Source organism: Tupaia chinensis, unplaced genomic scaffold (genome assembly GCF_000334495.1).
Source record: "Tupaia chinensis unplaced genomic scaffold, TupChi_1.0 Scaffold000563_1, whole genome shotgun sequence".
Lineage (NCBI taxonomy): Eukaryota > Metazoa > Chordata > Mammalia > Scandentia > Tupaiidae > Tupaia > Tupaia belangeri.
This window is the reverse complement of record NW_006160076.1, coordinates 1,336,261-1,356,754: the sequence shown is the minus strand read 5'-3', so window position 1 is coordinate 1,356,754 and position 20,494 is coordinate 1,336,261. Positions and strand designations below refer to the sequence as shown.

The window sequence follows — 20,494 nt, the reverse complement described above, 5'->3', positions numbered from 1 at the left end:
TTCAGCTACTTTTATCCTCACTTTTTAATCTCTTTAAAAATACACAAAATTAACTAATTTCTTAACCCTACCACTTCTTCTATCTATGGTCTATAAGCTTTTCAAAGCTACTAAATTTTGGGTATCTTGCCCCAATATTAGGTATAAATCCTTGAAAGAATAAAGTTCATTTGTTTTATAGTACTTATTCTTACATTGCGTCATTTCGTCATATGAAACTTTCAATTCATGTGATTTTTTTTCTTCTTTTTGAGAATTACTTAAACAAAGGCTAAAATATAAATGCTAATGTTAGAAAAGGCTGAGTTGTGGGATCAGCAGGTGGCATGGAGGTTAAGGTGGCTGGATCTCACATGGCAGACTGTGCAGTTTGAGTCGGGGACCTGATAGCTTGCAAAACATGTAGGACATGTGTGCATTTGTGCCTCAAATCCTGAGACGAGAATAGAGGAAAAGGGATTGTGGTGTGGCCACCCCTCTGGGGGGGAGGGAGTGTTATTTCTCACTTTCCCTCTCTTTCTTTCCCTCTGTCTGTTTCTCTCTGGTGAGTGCAAGCACACTATTGCAAAAACTGAAAAATAAATAAATAAATAAATAAATAAAGGAAGACAGACAGAAAGAAAAAAATCCTGAGTGGCATATATTAATATTAGCTGTGTATATGAATGTAAGCTTTGTGCCTTAGGAATGGGACAAGGCATTACACTGGTAACATAGTTGTTATAATAATAAGGATGGGTTGCTGCTGGAATTACTGAGCAAGAACCAGAGCCTAGAGATACTACGTGGGAAACAAAGCAAAACAAAAAAATGATCCTACACAAACTGCTCTCAGAGCTGCCATTGAGAAACAAACACTAGAAACGAGGCTTTCTAAGTGAATAATACCTTAACTTAGAGGAGGTCCTGAGCTGTCACAGAGCCCTTTTTCTTAATATGCTACATTCCACTAAATATTCCACAATCTGTCGTCAGAAGAGTGGAGGCCTCATGGCTCAGAGCCTTTACTGTGTAAGGGGCTATGAACCTATGAACATTTTTAAGTGGGGATTATTCATATTCATCTTTGAATCCATGGTGCCAACCCCTGTGCCTTGCACATTATGGGCATTCAATAAAAGTATTATTTATTGAAAGAAATAGACCTTCTGCTAATCGTATCAAGCTTTCCAGCAGGCGGATGGTTGTCCGGGCAGCATTCCGGGAATCACTTTGCCTTTGCATCTGGTAGTACCGGAGAAGAACTTGATTACCCACGTCAGACAGCGTGGGCTGTAGATTCCTAATGAGGCAGAAGTAGGTCTTCATCTTTTCCATGCTCCAGAGCTTCTCCGACTTACTTGGATAACCTATGGATATCAGGTGTTGGGTGAGCAATTTTTTTTTAAGGTCTTTGCCATAGGGCTCATGTTCTCGTCAGAGAGAGACAGTGAGAGGGAAAGTGAGAAATCATCTCCAGGGGGGAGAGGGGGAGGGCCATGCTGCAACCCCTTCTCCTCCATCTGCTTCTGGGATCTTGGGTGTGCACTCACACACACCCAAAGTGATTTTGAAAGCGCCAGGTCCAGTACTCAAACCATGGTTGGCTATGTGGGAGTCCACCACCTTAACTACCATGTCACCTGCTGGTCCCGGGTCAGTAATTTTTAAGAACAGGAAAACATCTCAATTTAAGAGTTCTTGTTCTCATTTATTAAAAGATACCCTTTGGGACCAGCAGTTAGCATAATGGCTATGTCGCTGGACTCCCATGTAGTCGACTGCAGTTCGCATCCTGGACCCAGTGGCTTGAAACTCACGCTGGGCACATGTGCGTGCGTGCCCGAGATCCCAAGAGGAGAACAGAGGAGAAGGGATTGTGGCATGGCCATCCCCCCCCGGGGGGTGATTTCTTGCTTTCTGTCTCTCTCTGTCTGTCTAGTGAGCGCACTTGTCCTATAGCAAAGAAAAAACAACAAAAAAAAACCTCTCCAAAAAAAAAAAGATACCCTTCAGGTTTTTGTGGCCACTGAAAGCTAGACTTATTCTGTGTAGTAAATAGTTCTAGAATAAACAATCTTAGAATAGAACCTTAATAAAGGAAAAAATGTTATGGGTTTTTAAAATAATCCAGAGGGTGAGGGGCCAGCAGGCAGCTGGTAGTTAAGGCGCTGGACTCCCACATTGCCAACTGTGGTTTGAGCCTTGGACCCAGAGGCTTGAAAATCATGCCAGGCACATGTGCATGAGTACCCAAAATCCCTAGAGGAGAATGGAAGAGAAGAGATTATGGCATGGCAATCTCTCCTGGGGGGTGATTTCTCACTTTCCTTCTCTCTGTTTCTCTCTCTCCCTCTAGTGAGCACATACACCCTATGGAAAAATCCTAAAGGAAAAAAATAATCAGAATAATGCTAGTCTGCCATATACTAATAAATATTACTTAAGTAAATCTAATTTAAAGAGAAGCTCACATTTGAAGATTTCCATTTCATATTTCAGTTCACTTTTCTTCATGTGCAAGAGGTAAGTTGTAATTCTGCACCATAAAGCTGCTCCCTTTCATCACGGAGACGGATTTGAGAACTATAATTTCATCAACGGCAGGTGGAGAATGAGCCCTTCCCGCTGCTCTTTATTCTGGTGCCCATGAACTAGTTCTGCTCACTTACAACTTTCTGTCTGAGCATCTTTCTATTGACTATTGGGTAGGGTACCTTGGGTATGTATTTTATTTTCTTCAAAAGGAATTTTCTTTAGTTATGTCTGATTACTCATTGTCACTTTGAGTGATTTGTATTTACATACCTTTATTTTCTAAGATAAAGGAGGAAATTATACGATCCCAGTCTTCATTCTTGGTATCAAGCAAAACCAGGATAAGGTCAAATCGACTTAAGAGTGGGCTGCCGAGGGCAATGTTCACAGACACGGACTCATGAGGGTCGTACTGGCCTTTGGGGTTAGTTGCCGCCAGGATGGTGGTCCTTGTGTTCAGCTTGCACACGAGGCTACCGAAAGAGAGGGTACAACTCATTCAAGGCAAAATTAAAACTGAATAAGACGGGGCTGCATGTGCACCTTAAAACTCTAAAATAACGCCTGTGAAAGAAAATGTGGGGTGATACAGGGAGACAACACAGACACCACACCAAGTTCAAATAAAACACAGGTTACGTATCCCTTATCTGAAATGCTTGGGACCAGAAATGTTTTGAATTTTGGACTCTTCAGACTTTGGAATATCTGCACACACAACACAGTGTCTTGGAGAACAGATCCAAGTGTAAATATAACATTCGTTTATGTTTCACATACCCTTATACACATACCCTGAAGGCAATTTTATATAATATTTTAAAATAATTTTGTACAGGGCCAGCCAGGAGCATAGTGGTTAAGGCAGCAAGATCCCACATGGTGAACTGCGTGGTTCAAGTCCTAATCCCAAGGGCTTGAAAAACACACCATGACTGCCCAAAGTCCCAAAAGAAAAATAGAGGAAAAGAGATTACAGTACAGCCATCTCCCCAGGGAGTGTTTTCTCATCTTAGTAAGCACACATACCCTATAGAAAAAAATAATAATTTTGTGCATAAATAAAGTTTGTATACAAGTGAAATTTTCTGCTCATAGATGGCATCATGTAAGAACTTCGAAAGTTTTGGACTTTGAGGGATATCTAATTTTGGATTTTTGAAGTAAGATACTCAAACTGTAGACTGCAAGTGGTCTATTTCAAAGGTAAGCAACTACTCTAAATAAACACTTTTTATAACCTTGGTATGAGCAGATCTCTCTGCTAAGTGCAAAAAGGCATGAAAAATTAAACCAAATAGATACTGTTCTTAAGCAGCTTGCAGTCCAGTAGCTAAAATGTAATACAAGGTAGCATATGGTAAATTCTCTAAGCATAAAGACCTCAGTGGAAATTAAGAGGATGTATATTCATCCATGTGAGTGGAAATGATGATTAGAAAGTCAAGATGAAGCTTTGGTACTGGGCCCTGCAAGTTATCTGGGTATTTTTATGCTAAGAGAGAAGTATTTGTGGAGGGGATGAAAGCGGATAGGGATGTGAATGAGTTGGGAGAATGGTGAGTGTTTGAAGCAAAACCTTTCTGTGTACTCATTTACGTTGATATTTCTATTTTTAGAGAGAGATTTTTGCTATAGAGCATGTGTGCTAACTGGAGAAACAGAAAAACAGAAAGCAAGAAATACCCCCCAGGGGGGATGGCCACACCGCAATCCCTTCTCCTCCATTCTCCTCTCAGGATCTTGGGCACACATGCACATGCGCCTGGTGTGAGTTTAAGCTGCAGGGTCCAGGACTCAAACCATGGTCAACTCTGTCGGAGTCCAGTGACATAACCATTACCACCTGCTGGTCCCTTATGTTGATATTTCTAAACATAAACACAAAAGAAAGAAAAAAAAGGGAAAAAAAATAAAGGAAAAGAACAATTGGTTCAGCACTGAGTTTTTCAGGAGCAATTGTGAAGAGACGCCTCAAGAGTTGTGGGCTTAGTGGGAAAGCTGGACAGAAGACAGGGTACGGCAGGGGAGACAGGGCAGGATGCTAGCACAATGGTCCTTGTAAAGAGGCAGAGGTCCTAGATGGTGCAGTGGCAGGGTAAATATTGGTGCGACATATTTAGATACTGTTTTAAAATTAAAGATGGGCAAGTCCTCACAGTAATATGGCATATTCAGTAACAATAAGAACATTTCTACCCATAAACTTGTATGGGCAGTACTTGATTCCCACTTTGGGCTGTAGAGGGATGTCTGCCTCTCAGAAGTCACAGCACCATGACAGATGTTAAGCCCTCATCTATTTCCAGCTGGCTCTTGCAGCTACTTTCATTTCCTGACGCTGGAAAAGCTTAAGAATCTTCATTTGTGGTAAATGACATAAGAAAACACTCATAAAATAAGACAAAGAAGGCAGTTTTATAAAAAAAACTAAATTCCCTTTTAAAAAATTAGTGAAAAATTCTGAACAGATAGTACACATAATAATTTATGTGTTCAAAAAGCTTTCGTAAAGGCAGTTGTTTAGAACAATGTGATAAATGGTAACTAAGCCCACAAAAGCACATTTAATTTATACTGAAATGAGACTATTTGAAGTTATCATTAAAAAAAAAAAAAAAAAAAAAAAAAAAAACCCGCGAATAGGGGGTAAAAAAAAAAAAAAAAACAAAAAAAAACAACCCACGAATATGGAGGGGCCAGCAGATGGCAAAATGATTACATTGCTGGATTCCCACATGGTCGACTGGAGTTCAAGTCCCAGATCCAGTGGCTTAAAATTCACGCTGGGTGTGTGTGCTTGCATGACCAAAATCCTGAGAGGAGAATGGAGGAGAAGAGATTGTAGCATGGCCATCCCCATTTGGGGGGATGATTTCTCACTTTCTGTCTCTCTGGCAAGTACGCAAACCCTATGGCAAAAATCTCTCAAGAAAAAAAAAAAAAAGAAAGAAAATGGAGTATACACAGCCAAAAAATAAAAAGGAATATAGAATATTTTTGCAACACTGGCCACGAAACAAAACACAATTACATCTGAAATAATTTGTAAAAACTTTCAATGCTAGGTAAAAATTAGTTGATTGTTCCCCTTCTCTCTAATCAAGAAATAATTAATTATAGGTTGCTGAGCATTCAAAAAGGTACACAGCTACTCCCTTCCTCTAACTAGTTTACAGGACACCTGCTGGAAGAAGCTCACCACAGGCCTTCAGAGAGGAGGGGTACAAGATAGGTGTCATCACAAACCTAAAGCCAAGGATACCCAGGTTATGCTGAGGGCAGCAGAGGGGATTCTGACACAGACCTGCACAGCTCCAAAACCAAGGCTCTTTCACTTTCAGACTTCTTCCTCTGTGGGTTGTCACATATTAGATTTACAACTCTTATCATCTTAAATATTCTGCCTGATGTTTTAGTTATTGATTTACTTGTCTTATTTTTTTCCTACTAATGTGATCCTCCTTGAGAGACTACGACTTATTGTTATAATCCTCACATTGCTTGGCACAGATTAAATGCTCAATTAATGTTCACTAATTAAACGATAAATTAAAAAAGAAACCCTTTACTTAGTTCAGTATGTACTAAAATTCAAAGTTATTTTGTACTCATAGGCTTCAAAAGTTAAAAAAGAAAATGACAATGCTTATACTTATTTTTTTCTGTGTTAACTTCAAGGAGTAAACATCCCGATGTCTGAAAAAGCTACTTTTCCATTTATTTAACACACATATTTCAACTTCCCTAAAAACACAGTAGCAATTCTTCTAAACACTGAAAAGGAGGGTAATGCAAGTAATTTTCACCAGCACAAGCCCTACCAAAAGTACCCTTGTTTTTACAGGGGTCTCCCATTTTCTTACCAGTGCACCCTTTATGGGGTGATCCCTGGCTTTACTCATAAAGCCACCTACATGGTAACATTTCCAAACTCAGTCCCAGCTTTTGGCATTGGCTGTTACAGGAATACCAAACCTTATTTTCTTTTACTTTCTGGGAAGAGTAAATATCTTATTTCCCATCCCTTTTTATAGTTAAGTAGGGCTATAATACCAGCTCTGGACAATAGAATGGGGGTTGAAGAACATATCCCACTTTTAGGTCTGGTCCATAAAATCTATCCTGTGCAATCCTTCATATTTTCTCTCTTTCTGTGCCAGTGGAATGCAGGAGAGGATAAGGCCCTGAAGTCAGAAACCACATAAGGAGTCTAGGCCCTAAGTGATTATAGGACAGAGTATTTAACCCTCAAATCACATTCAACCATGAAATGAGCCAGGAAAATTTCCTTTAAAAAAGTATTGCAGCGGACCAGTAGTTAGCGTAATGGCTATGTCGCTGGACTCCCATGTAGTCCGACCGTGGTTCGAGTCCCGGACCCAGTGGCTTAAACTCACGCCGGGCGCGTGTGCGTGCGTGCCCAAGATCCCGAGAGGAGAATGGAGGAGAAGGGATTCCGGCATGGCCAGCCCCCCTGGGGGGGGTGATTTCTTGCTTTCTATCTCTCTGTCTCTTTCTGTCTGTCTGGAGAGTGCATGCACCCTATAGCGAAAAACCTCTCCCCAAAAAATAAATAAATAATAAAAGTATTGCAGCACATGAATGGACTGAAAAAGTATGGCACATATATACTATGGACTACTACTCAGCCTGGCATCTGATAGAAAGTGGATGGATATGGAAGATTTACAGCTAAGTGAAGCAGGTCAAACTATGAAAGAGAGGCATTGTATGTCCCCACTTAATATATATTGAACATTTGCACTCTATGGAAAAAACTGAATGATTAGAAAGTATAAAAGCAGAGAGAGCAACTATAGAGATTAGAGAAAGTGTGGGCAGAAATGGGCAATGGGGGAGGAGTAGGGGCGAGAGCAAAACATTGAATGGACATGAAAATGGAAAGTTACCTGTCAGTGATAATGCACGGTAATATCTATGACTGGACTAAGATACAATGTACTCATGCTGTGGAAAGAGACAAAAGAACTGACCAGTTTTCAAGGAGAAAATAACAGAATAATAGCAATAAAGACAGCTCAGAAATTTAAGGTTTCAAAGGACCAGGGGGTTGGGAGAAATTGCTTCTATGCTCCAGAAAATTAAAGGAAAAACTGAAAAAATTTTGAGTAACAAAAACTCTCAGTGGATTGGATAGAGGACTCTTTTCGTTGCCAACCACCTTTTCTACCCTTCCTAATCTCCCTTAACCTGAGGCTAGTCTGTGAAGGGTGCCACCAGAGATGCAGCTTCATAAGATTCTGGGAGGAGACAGATAGGGTCCTTGGTGCAAAGCAATTCTCACCCTGTAGCACTGGATGGCAGACGACAGATCAATAAGCTCTAAAGTAGGTTTTAACAGTACAGGTTTCCTGGTCCCACCTCAGAGATTCTAGTACGGAAGGCTTGGTGTGGGCTAGAAAACTGATCGTTGGTTAAGTGGGGATTTATGCCCTAGCTCTTCCAGGGCTGTTAGAATCACAGTGTACACTAAGCAATAAATCATAGTGTTCAATTTACCTGACTTGTTACAAGGTTGTGAGTATCTTGAGAACAAAGGACTTGTCTTTCTTTGTAGTGCCAATAGTTAGCAGAGAGCATGAGGCTGATTAGTGCCCAAGGCATGCTTATTAAGCAAAACAAAACAAAAACAAACAAACAAAAAAACACACTGCTATCTTGCTGTTTTAAAATTTTCAGATTTAGGGACCAGAAAATGGCATAATGGTTATGTTGCTGGACTCCCACTTAGTTGACTGCAGCTGAAGTTCCAGACCCAGCAGCTGAAAACTCACACTGGATGCCTGTGCATGTGTTGCCAAGATCCTAACAGGAGAATAGAGAAGAAGGGATTGTGGTATGGCCATCCTTCCTGGGGAGGAGGGGTGATTTATTGCTCTCTCTCTCTCTCTCTCTCTCTCTTTCCCCTCCCCCGGCGAGCCCACATACCTTATAGCAAAAATCTGTTTAAAAAAAACATTTTTTTCCAGATTTTACTTCCTACTTAGGCATATAAGTATAATTTAGTAGCACCAAATATATACTTGTAATGTTAATTTTTCTCCTAAAATGTATTCTTAGCAAATTACAAGTTTCCTCTAATTATTTAAGAATCTAGTCATACTTTGACCTTGATAAGACACTATTCTAGTTAAGTTTAAAGAGAACCTTGAAAATAATGAAAGATCTTTCCCAAATCATTAGTTAATGCCCCACAGCCATAAAGATCTTCATTACAAAAAATTCTTTCGAATGACTACACAGTATCACATGGCGCTGTGCTGTCAGTCACTAGGCAAAGGCACTGATTTGCATGGTTTAAAAGAACAGGTAAATTCAACTGCTAACACCTTTTAAAAAAAAATTGCCAGAGGGTGCATGTGCTCACGAGAAGGAGAGAGAGTGAGAGGGAGAGGGGCATGTTCACACTGCAATCCCTTCTCTGTCCTTCCTGTTGGGATGTGGAGCAAGCAGGCACACATGCTCGGCATATTTCTCATGCCATCAGGTCTCGGATTCAAACTGTGCAGGCAGTCACGTGGGATCTGGCTTTCTTAACCATTAGGTCATGGGGCTGGCCGCTGATACCCTTTTCTTAAAAACCTCAAATAGCATCAGATCTATCTTGGTTTCCTCTTACATCCATTTCGTTAAGCAGCCAGCACAAAATACAAGTAATTAAACTCCCTAACTCTACATATACTTCTAGATTTAAAATTATTGGTCTTCTCAGGACCAGCAGTTGGCATAATAGCTATGTTGACAGACTCCCATGTAGTCGACCACAGTTCGAGTCCTGGACTCGGTAGCTTAAACTCGTGCGGGGCGCATAATCCCAAGAGGAGAATGGAGGAGAAGGGATTGTGGCATGGCTCTCCCCACCCGAGAGGTGATTTCTTGCTTTTTGTCTCTGTCTTTCTGGTGAGTGCATGCACCCTATAGCAAAAACCTCTCCAAAAAAAAAAAAATTATTGGTCTTCTCAAACTTGTATTAACTCAGTAAGACCTCTATTTTAGTTACTAACATTGAATTACATTTTAGTAGATGCTAGGTATCCTAAATATTTTAGTTTTTTCTTTCTTTTTTTCTTTTTCTGTTCTGACTACAGCAAACTTTTACACTGCAGAAATCACATTGGTTCCCTTTCCGTCACTTACACATTTCAATGCTGGGTATATGGGTTATGATATATACCCACCACATGAAAGTATATACCCACCACATGAAAACATTGTATAAAGTTTAACCTCAACTGTAACAGTAATGGTCTACCGCTGTTTGAATCCCAACAGCTTGAAAAACACACAGGGCATGTATATTTGTGTTATGTGCATGCCCCAAATCCCAATGGGATGGAGAAATGGAGACGAGATAGTGGTATGACCACCTCCACTCTGTTTCTCTATCACTCTCTTATAAATACACGTGCTTCCTGGAGACTGAAAAAACCTTTGGAAAATTCCCTGCAGCCTTGGAGGCCAGTTAGATATTTTGTTCTAGTGGTTCACACTAACATCCTCAGAAAAATTAAAAATCAAATCAAAGCCCATTCACAAATCGATCAGACTTGGGTCACTCAATACATAAGGTAGAGAAATGAGGGGAAAAGGAAAAGAAGATAGATTTAAGGGTTCCTGAAAATGATGTTTTAAGGCATCAAATGTATCAAAGTAAATCCTGACGGTCTGAGAGACATAGCCCCAAAACACCTAGATGATGCTAGCTCAGTGGAAGATTCTTTCTATAGGGTATAGAACCCCCTGCATTGCTGGTCAAAGGGAGAAAAATCTCTGGACTGAAGCATGGGAGCAGTTAAGATTTTTCCTAAGGATAAAATTCACAGAGTCAGTTTATTTTGATGGAATTCATGATTAAATGTTCCTTTTCCATGCTAGTCCTTCTTATCTGCTACTTATTAACATCAGTGTTACACTGTAAGTCTCTGGAGACATTTCTCAGTAACTTTGCATTGCAATTAACTGTACATTGGTATCAGGAAGATTAACAGGGCTAATCAGAGGTATCAAACTTAAGATTCAGAAAACTATTTTTGATCTCAGTTCTCCAAGAATGTTAGGTGAGCTAAGGCTGGAGGCATATGCAACTTTTTCCTAAACTGTTAAGTGACACAGAGTAAGTTCTATGAAAAATGAACACACGAGCTGAAGTGGAACTTGAGGAGTATTTTCACTAGTTCCCACCGCACAGGGGATGATAAATACTCTCTGGTGATTGGGGAACACATGTAACTTTGCTGATTCCAAAGCAAAAACAATATGTATATTCTTTCACTTTTCCATCAGTGATATTATGTCAAAATAAAAGCTAAAACATAAAAATATTTAAAAGGATACTTAGATGAAGGATCACATTAACTGATGGTAGCTATGATTTAGGTAATACAATGTAAAATTTATTACAGAGCTTGTCCAAGAGTCTATGTCTTACTAGGTACACATGACTGAGTACTGTATTTAAAATCCCACAACTCTTTTTGTCTCTGAAACCCACTGAGCTGAACACTTTTTTCACAAAGAGCTACTTTTTTTATTTTTCCTTCGGAGAGGATTTTGCTATATAGGGCATGTGTGCTCACCAGAAAAACAGAGAGAGACAGAGAGACAGAAAGGGAGAAATCAACCCCTAGGGGGGATGGCCCTGTCGCAATTCCTTCTCCTCCATTCTCCTCTCAGGATCTTGGGCCCGCACACATGCACATTTGGCGTGAGTTTAAGCCACCGGGTCTGGGACTCGAACCACGGTCAACTACACGGGAGTTCAGTGACATAGCTATTACGCTAACTGCTGGTCTCAGAGCTACTTCTTATACTGATTGGTCCACCAGATTATTCTGTCTAAGCTATTGCTACCCAGCACTGACAAATCTACCCTTGTTTATGTCATGTTCTTTGCTATGTTCTTTAGGGATTATTTTGTTTTCACTATAGTTCTGGACAGACCAAATGTTGGAATAAACCACCAAACACAGGACCCCACCCTTCATTCTATGTAAAATGCCACAGAGGGATGGCTGACTGGACCAGGGATTGACACCTGACCCAAAAGCAGTCAATCCATATACTGGTCAGAGGCCTAGGAGATATTCTCTCATTAAACTTTTTATAGGGACGACAATATCTAGCTGGTCTCTCTTGAAGGTATCTGAAATGGAGACAGGAAGGACAGTTCAACTATTAAAGAGAGCTGAATATGTTTAAAACACACAGTGTTATTCATAAAGCTAAACCCAACTCTGTGCTATATATAGGGAAACAAACTGAAACTAAAGGCCAAGAATAGAGACTTGAGCAAAGATAAATTAGGCAAATGCAAAGAGTATGAAATCAGGAGTTGTGATGCTGCTTCAAGCAAAGTAAAATGCAGGGCACAAAGCATTAACCAAGGCCAATGCCAAAGGACATGACAACTACCTTCATAAAGCAAAACCTACAAGAGAGATAAAGAGAAACTGACAGAAACGCAGTAACAATTAGAGACTTTAACACGCCACTCACTCTCAGTCTAAAGCATATCAAACATAAGGATATAGACAACTTGGGAACCAGCAGTTAGCATAATGGCTATGTCGCTGGACTCCCATGTAGTCGACTGCGGTTCAAGCCTCGGACCCAGCGGCTTAAAACTCACACCGGGCGCATGTGCGTGCGTGCCCAAGATCCTGAGAGGACAATGGAGGAGAAGAGATTGCGGCGTGACCATCCCCCCGGGGGGGTGATTTCTCACTTTCTGTCTCTATGTCTCTGTCTGTCTGGCGAGCGCACGCGCCCTATAGCGAAAACCTCTCCAAAAAAAAAAAAAATGATATAGACAACTGAAAGATCATCATTAATAACATAGTGTGCATGCAAGTTGATAAATTATATTCTCAGTATAAAGAATTTACCTTCTTCTGAAGCACACAAAGGCCAATCATGAAACTGACCCTATATTAGGTTACTAAGAAAAAAAAAACTCCATAAAGTTTCTTAAAGTAGAAATAAAATGAGTCAGCCTGGGCCATGGTCATTAAAGCAACTGGATCCCACATGGTTGACTGCATGGTTTGAATACTGGACCCAGCAGCTTGAAAAACATGCCAGGCATGAGTGTATGATTGTCCCAAATCCGGAGAAGAGAATGGAGGAAAAGGGATAGCAGTGTGGCCATCCTCCCTGAGGGCTGATTTCACTTTCCCTAGAGAGAAAAGTTAATGTGGTTATGAGAGAGTGTAGGTACATTTTATTTTAGGCTTTTTAATTTAATTTAATTTAATTTAATTTTGATGTAAGGCACATGTGCTTGCAGCAGAGGCAACATTCTTTGACCACAATAAAATTAGAAATTAATAACACCACCAAAAAAAAAAAAACAAATGAAAGGTCCTTTGACCTGGAGATTTTAAAGTGCTATCAACAATTTTTGGGAGAAACTCTAAAATATCTAAAAACAACGATAATAAGAATACTTCAAAACATAATCTATGGGCTAGCCTTGAAGCAATGACAAAGAATAAGTGGGTATATATCATTCATTGATATACATATTTTTTCTATGTTTTGGAAATAATGATATCTTTTGGATAAGCCAGAGGGGGGTGCATATACAGATACACATATATATCTCCCGGTGTTCTACTTAGTTTTGTAAAAAAGAAACACAGAAAGAATAAATCAGAAACCAATAAAAAGAGTATCTGTAAGGGACAGACTAAAATAAAATTGAAGGAGAAGAGACATGAACATGAATTCTTTGAAATTTCTTTTTATAGTTTTTGAACCATGTTTAATAAATTCAAAAATAAATCAAGGTTGAAAAAAGCAAATTCTAACAGTGAACACAAACAGAATTTATTATTTAATTTTATTTATTATTATTATATTTTTAACTTGGAATAGTCCAGAGAGAGAGAGAGGGAGAGAGTGAGAAAGTAATCCATCAAGTGCGGGACTCAAACTGCAGTTGGTCATGTAGGAGAAGAGTGCTTTCTTTTTTTTAAAAAAATTATTTATTTATTTATACACTCTTTTTTTTTAATTTGACCAGAGAGAGACACAGAGAGAGAGAGGGGGAAAGTGAGAAAGCAAGCCACCAGGTCCAGGACTCGAACCGTGGTTGGCCATGTGGGAGTGTCCAGCTTAACCACCACGCCACCTGGAGTCCAGTGCTTTAATCATCACACCACCTGCTGGCCCCGATAAACAGAAATTTAAAAACCTATTTCCTCGGGCCAGCAGATGGTACGGTGGTTAAGATGCTGGATTCCCACATGGCTGACTGCAGTTTGAGTACCACACCTGGCAGTATGCTTTCTCACTTCCCTCTCTCTGTGTCTCTCTCTCTGTTCAAATTAAAGAATAATAATAATAAATTAAATTAAATTAAATAATTCAAAAAAGACCTACTTCCTAATTGTGTATCAAATCAATAATATAACTACACAAGAAAAAGAATTATTTCAAACTACTTTTAAACATGTACTCTGTCAACATAAAACATTAGTGGAAGATATTCTAAGGACAAAAGTTGTTTATGGTTATTATTGGCAATGGTGTTGGTATACCAACCATGAAACTATTTTGGACATTTAGGTGAGTTCAGACATACAGGGAATCCTATAAACACCGTCATATACATACAGAGTAAAATAATTTTATAAAGAGCCGTAAGAATCTCCTTACTGAGGCTTAAGGGGATATTGGCTAGTAAATATAGTTTAAAAAATACAAAAGTGGGTACACAACAATGTGAATGTACTTAACACTATTTCAGTATACATTTTTAAATGGTTAAAATGGTAAGTTTTATGTTATGTGTATTTAGTAATTTTTATGAAAGTACATAAGCAGCTACAGCTTCCATCTGTTGATTCGAGAATTTGATATGCATGAACTCTTAAGTCGAGAACGTCCCTGTAAGAGGGACATTGCTATTTTCACGTGACAAATGAGTAGACTGAGGTCAGAGATGACAGTTGTTTTGCAAAAGGCCAAAAAGTAGTTAACGGTATTTTTTAAAAAAAAAAAATATGTAGTAACAGAACCTGAAATTGGTTCTAGATCTCTCTCAACTCAAATTTATACTCTTTCTATCATAACCACATTAACTTTTCAACAAAAACATTAAAAATAGGGTTTTGCCATAATTTTAGTAAAGGGATAGTCACTGCTGTCATTGTTGGATATCTGTTGTTACTGAGTGACGATAGTGGCAGTTTTAAGCAATTTTATGGAGAATTCATAAAGAAGAAAATAATTCTGGAGGGAGAGTATTTGTCTCCTGGAAGCATAGGCTTTCTCAGGGTTCTTTAAGGCTGCATTTTCTGTATGGTAAACATGAAGCCTAATAACCCAAGTTATATATCCAGGTTGTGTGACTGCCGTTTTAGAATAAAGTCTAGATTTTTGAACAATATGATTGAAATCTGATTGAAATGTTCAGGCCGGCATGTGTTTGAGCCATTATGCTCAGAACTAAAAGCAGGTAGCACTAGACACCAATCAGTACACAGTGGTCTTGTCATCCCCAGGAACAGGCTGGCAATGAGCCATTCGGCAGTTCAGAGATCACAGGAATTCACACTCTGCTATCACAAGGCAATTAGAAAGTATCTTCACTAAACTGATCAACAAAAAAATATTTTCAAGATGGAGAAATAAACAATAGCAACCACTGAATAACACTATGTAATTATACAGTTATGCAATGCACAGGAACTGAGAGTCTTTGGATATGCATTGTAATAAAATAATATAAATGTCTTCATGAATCCAAAATATTGAGTCACTGGAAAATTCATGATGCATTTTTGTATAGAAAAACATAGACAATATGTCATGACTTTCCTGACGACCTAATACTTATGGGTGTAGGGGGACAAAACAGTGCCACCAACATCCACACCTGACAGCCAATCAATGAATAGGCCTAACTTTACAATAACAACTAAAGAAAAACAGAGATCCAATAATTCCTTAAATGTACTAAAGTAATTTTTAAATAAAATACATATGTTAAATGTTTTGAAAAGTACTAATTCTTTTTTTTAAGAATTATTTTATTTAACTTTATTTATTTTAATTTGACCAGGGAGGGACATGGTGAGAGAGAGAAGAGAAAAGTAAGAAAGCAAGCCACCAGGTCCAGGACTCGAACCATGAGGGAGTCCAGTGCCCCCAACAACCACGGAAATGAAAATAAAAAAAATAATAAAAATTAAAGTTAAAAAATAAAAGAAAATGTGGAAAAATGGAATTTAAGAACAAGTTTATTTTGATGCAAAAAGTTTTTTGAAATTCCCCATTTTTTATCACATACTTTTTTTATAAACTTTTTGAGGATCTTCTGTATATATTAAAGAGCTTACAAATGATATTGGAGGAAACTAGAATATGCCTCCCCAAACTGAAAAGACTGTTGAGTTGAATAAAACTAAGATGCAAAGGAGCTCTCTGCCAGCTCTGTTTACATAGAAGCAAGACAGATTTACAAAGACAAAAGGTCCTCCTATCCTCTTCACCCCACTTCCCCACCTAAAGGCAGGATATAAATTCTCCTTTACTAGAAAAAACAGGTACATCTATCCATTTATTTAGGTCCTCTAATTTTTTTTAATGTTTTGTGGTTGACATAGTTTGCTAGATTTATTCCTCAAAACTTCCAGTTTGGGGATTCTATAATAAGTATATATTTATTTCAACTTCCACTTGTTCATTGCCGGCACACAGAAATACATTAAGGTTTACACACTGACATTTAATCCTATGACCTTATTAGATTCATTTATTAGTTCCAATTTTTCATAAATTCTTTGAGATTTTCTACATAGATGACCGTGTCTTATAAAATATAGACAGTTTTAAGTTCTTCCTTTCCAATCTCAATGTCTTCTATTTCTGTTTCTTACTAAATTTTCTATGGATCAGAAATAGCATTTTTTGATTTGTTCCTAGCCTTAAATGGAAAATATTTGTTTTTTCATCATTGTGACATTTCTTATAGGTTTTTCATAGATACCATTTAGACAGGCAGAGAAACTTCCAGTGTGCTGAGTATTTTTAATCATAAGTGGATATTTAACTATGTCAAATACATTTTCTATATTTATTGGAATAATTCTTTTCTTGATTATAATAATATTATTAATTATGTTGATTGATTTTCAAGTTTCATAACAACCTCATATTCCTGGAAAAAGACATTACTTAGTCCTTCTGGCCCAACACTCAGCGAAAAGCTAGAATCCATGTGCATCTGAGATGGGCTTTCCTTGCCCCTTTAACCAGAAAAAGCTTCTGCCCCAAACCCCTCCTTCGGGCCCAACAGCTAGGGAAAAGCCAGGTAGGCTGGTCTCTGTCTTCTGCCTGTCTCTGTATCTCTCCCTCTCCCTTTCTCTTGAAATTTTTCTCTAATATATATATATATATTTGTTTTTGTTTTTTAAATCTGTAGGTACTGTCTCTTGCCTCTGACCTCTTCTTTCTCTTGCTAATTTCAGAATCCATGTGCATCTGAGATGGGCTTTCCTTGCCCCTTTAACCAGAAAAAGCTTCTGCCCCAAACCCCTCCTTCGGGCCCAACAGCTAGGGAAAAGCCAGGTAGGCTGGTCTCTGTCTTCTGCCTGTCTCTGTATCTCTCCCTCTCCCTTTCTCTTGAAATTTTTCTCTAATATATATATATATATTTGTTTTTGTTTTTTAAATCTGTAGGTACTGTCTCTTGCCTCTGACCTCTTCTTTCTCTTGCTAATTTCAGAATCCATGTGCATCTGAGGTGGGCTTTCCCCGCCCCTCTCACCTGCGTAGTTCTGATTATTTTCCTTTTCTTAAATAAAATTTTTTTCCCTACTCATTTTTCTTTCTTTTCTCTTCTTTCATTTTTCTTTTCTTTTCTTTCTTTCCTTTTTCTTTTTTGTCTTTTTCCCTTTGTTTCCTTTCTTTTACCTGATGACATTCTTACTTGCTTCTCACCTACCACACACTGTGTGTCTAGGCAGGTCTAGGTGAACAGTATTGAAACATCTGAATACTTTAAACCCTGTAACTCAGCCCATGTGGCCCTTACAGCCCTTCATAATCCACAGATAGTACAATGGAACTCCTAAAATATCAGATAAAGATTTTAGGATATTCACAGTAACAAAGCTAACAGAGATGCTAGATAAGAAAGACAATGAACTCCAGAAGATGCAGGAGAAAAGCCACAAGGAGTTCCAGGAGGTGAGGAAGTTATTCTGATCTGAATGAGGAAATACACACCATAACAAAGAATCAGATGGAACTGTTAGAGATGAAGGCTGTAATACAGGAAATCAAAACCTCCCCTGAAAGTACTAAAAGAAGATTAGAACATGCAGAAGATCGAATCTCAGATGTAGAAGATAGAATCTCTGACCTAGAAAAATTCACCAAAAAGACTCAAAAAGACGGAGCAAGTAACCCCCTAAAATGAGAATAATATATGAATAATACTAGATACCATTAGATGTCCAAATATCTGGATAATTGGTATCCCAGAAGATGAAGAAACTAATAAGGGCATTGATAATCTATTCCATGAAATCCTGGAAGAAAACTTTCCAAGCCTAAAGAGGCATTCAAATATCCAGACTCAAGATATATAAAGGATCCCACACAGAATCAACCCAAGAAGATTTTCTTAGGCACATCATAGCCAGACTGACCAAAACCACAGAGATAAGATACTAAAATTGGCAAGAGAAAAACGTCAAATTACTTTCACAGGATAGCCCATCAGGCTAACATTGGACCTCTCATCAGAAACAATGCAAGCAAGGAAAGAATGAGAAAATATATTCAAAGTGCTAAGCAAAAATCAATTTCAACCCAAAATAATGTACCTGGCAAGATTAACCTTTGTTTGGGAAGAAAAGATAAAAACATTCTCAGATAAATAAAACCTAAAAGAATTTACCAATACCAACCAGACCAGCTCTTCAAGAAGTTCTGAAGGGAGTACTATACCAGGAAAACTAAAGACAGACAAATAAGAGAACAAAAAAATGACCAAGAAAAAGACCAACTTAATGATCGGGACAAGTTCTGAAATAATCAACAGTAATGCTGAATGTTAACACAAAGGTCAGACCACAGTAATACTGCAAATTAAATGAAAGAAATTACAGGAGACCGAACTGGTGAAATAGAATTCTAACTTTTTTATAAAACATTACTGACTTTCTTCTATGCTTTATCTTCCAGATTTAAGGGTTTTTGTTTTCTTTTGAGTTGTTGGGTTCATCAATTTGTTAAAGAATTTTAAAAATTTGAAACATAAACTTTTCTCCCTTCTTGACCCCTTTGCAACTGGAAAATATTTGTGAGCATTCTTATTTTGTGGCAGAAAGGTTATTTGCATAAGTTCAAAAATACAATTGTATCTGTTGCCTTGCATCAGAAATTGAATTCTTATGGGTCTTTGTGCAAATAACAGAACAAATTGAGATTAACCTAATTTTTTTTTTTTTTGCAAATAAGTTAGTTTATACCTCTCTTTAGCGAAAGGAGAAATGGAAAGAGGAAAAAATAATTGTTTCAGAAGAAAATTACAGTGCACTTGTCACTAGATTCTAGCTTTGCCCATACTTTAAGATCTTTTGTGAATCAATAAAATGTAAAAAAAAAAAAAAAAAAAAAGTTTAGTATGGAAGGAAGGGAGGGAAAAGGGGAAGGAAAAAATGGATAAAAATATACTTAATTAGCAAAAAATAAGAAGCTATTTGCTGATGACAATGTATATAGTAATATTCTTGTTTTGACTGACATGCATGATTTTTGTATTGGAAAAAGAAATGTATACTGTAAAGATGTGATAAAATATGAATTAAATAAATTTTAAAAAAGATATACAATCCTTTTTATACAGTATTAGATTTAATTTACTAAAATATTAGTAAGAACTTTTGTGTCTGTGTTCATGGGGGATATTAATTTGCCTGAAATATTATTTTCTTATAATATCCTCATTAGATTTGGGTATTTTCATGGTATATATTTTTACATCCTTTTACTTTTAATTTACCTATGTGTCCGAATTTAGTCAGTTTCTTGAGGGCAGCATGTAATTGTGTCTTGCTTTTCAATCCAACTGATAATCTCTTGCCTTTTACTTATTTGTTATTTATTACTAATAAAATTATTAATGCGGTTGAATTTAAATCTATCACTTTACTAACTGTATTCTACTTGTCCTATCTATTCTTTGTTCCCTTTTTTCTTCTCTTCCTGCCTTCTTATGGATTATTTTTTTCTTTAATCACTAGATAATACATGTGGTCAGCAGAGAGATGGACAGAGAGAAAGGAAAGTAAGAAGAGAGAGTGACAGAGAGAGAAACACCTCCTAATGGGTCTTGGTCATGCTACAATTCCTTTCCTGACATTTCTCCATCCTGTCAGAGTTGTAGGCATGCATACACACATACCTGGCATAGTCTGCAAACCACCAGGGCTGAGATTTGAACTACGGTCAGTCACGTGGAATCCAGCTCCTAATGTACTGTTTAACCACTGCACAACAGGGCTGGCCCTGGATTATTTTTAAGATTCCATTTTATCTCCATGACTAGCTTACTAGGATGCCTTTTAGAAACGGTTGGTCTACAGTTTACATCTTTAACTTATCTTTGTGGTCTACCATCAAACAATATACTTCATATATGGTAATAAACATCTTAAAACAGTAAACTTCTAATTCCTTTTATTCCCTCTGTTCTTTATGTTATTGTTATCACATTTTATTTTTGTGTGTTATACATACCATAATATATTATTAGTTTTGCTTTACATAATTACCTCTGAAGTGATTAAGGAAAAAAAATGACCCCAATATTATACCATTTTCAATATTCTTCAAGTCTTTGTATCGAACCAAATTATTCCATCTCTAAGGAACTTCTATTATAATTTCCTGTACTGTGGATTTTCCTGTCTAATTAAAAAGTTTCGCCCTCGGCGGA

The 20,494-nt window shown here is 37.8% G+C and overlaps 1 protein-coding gene across 3 annotated transcripts in view; it reads right to left on the bottom strand.

The window, feature by feature from the left end:
- Positions 1-20,494, bottom strand: part of MCM9 (minichromosome maintenance 9 homologous recombination repair factor) — a 102,999-nt gene that overhangs the window by 10,344 nt on the left and 72,161 nt on the right. For all 3 annotated transcript variants that reach the window (XM_006157860.3, XM_014591347.2, XM_006157859.3), the window contains 2 exons: positions 2,788-2,990; positions 1,146-1,349 (listed from right to left, as the gene is read on the bottom strand). In XM_006157860.3, coding sequence (XP_006157922.1) covers positions 1,146-1,349; positions 2,788-2,990 — 407 coding nt within the window. The remainder of the gene's footprint in view (positions 1-1,145; positions 1,350-2,787; positions 2,991-20,494) is intronic.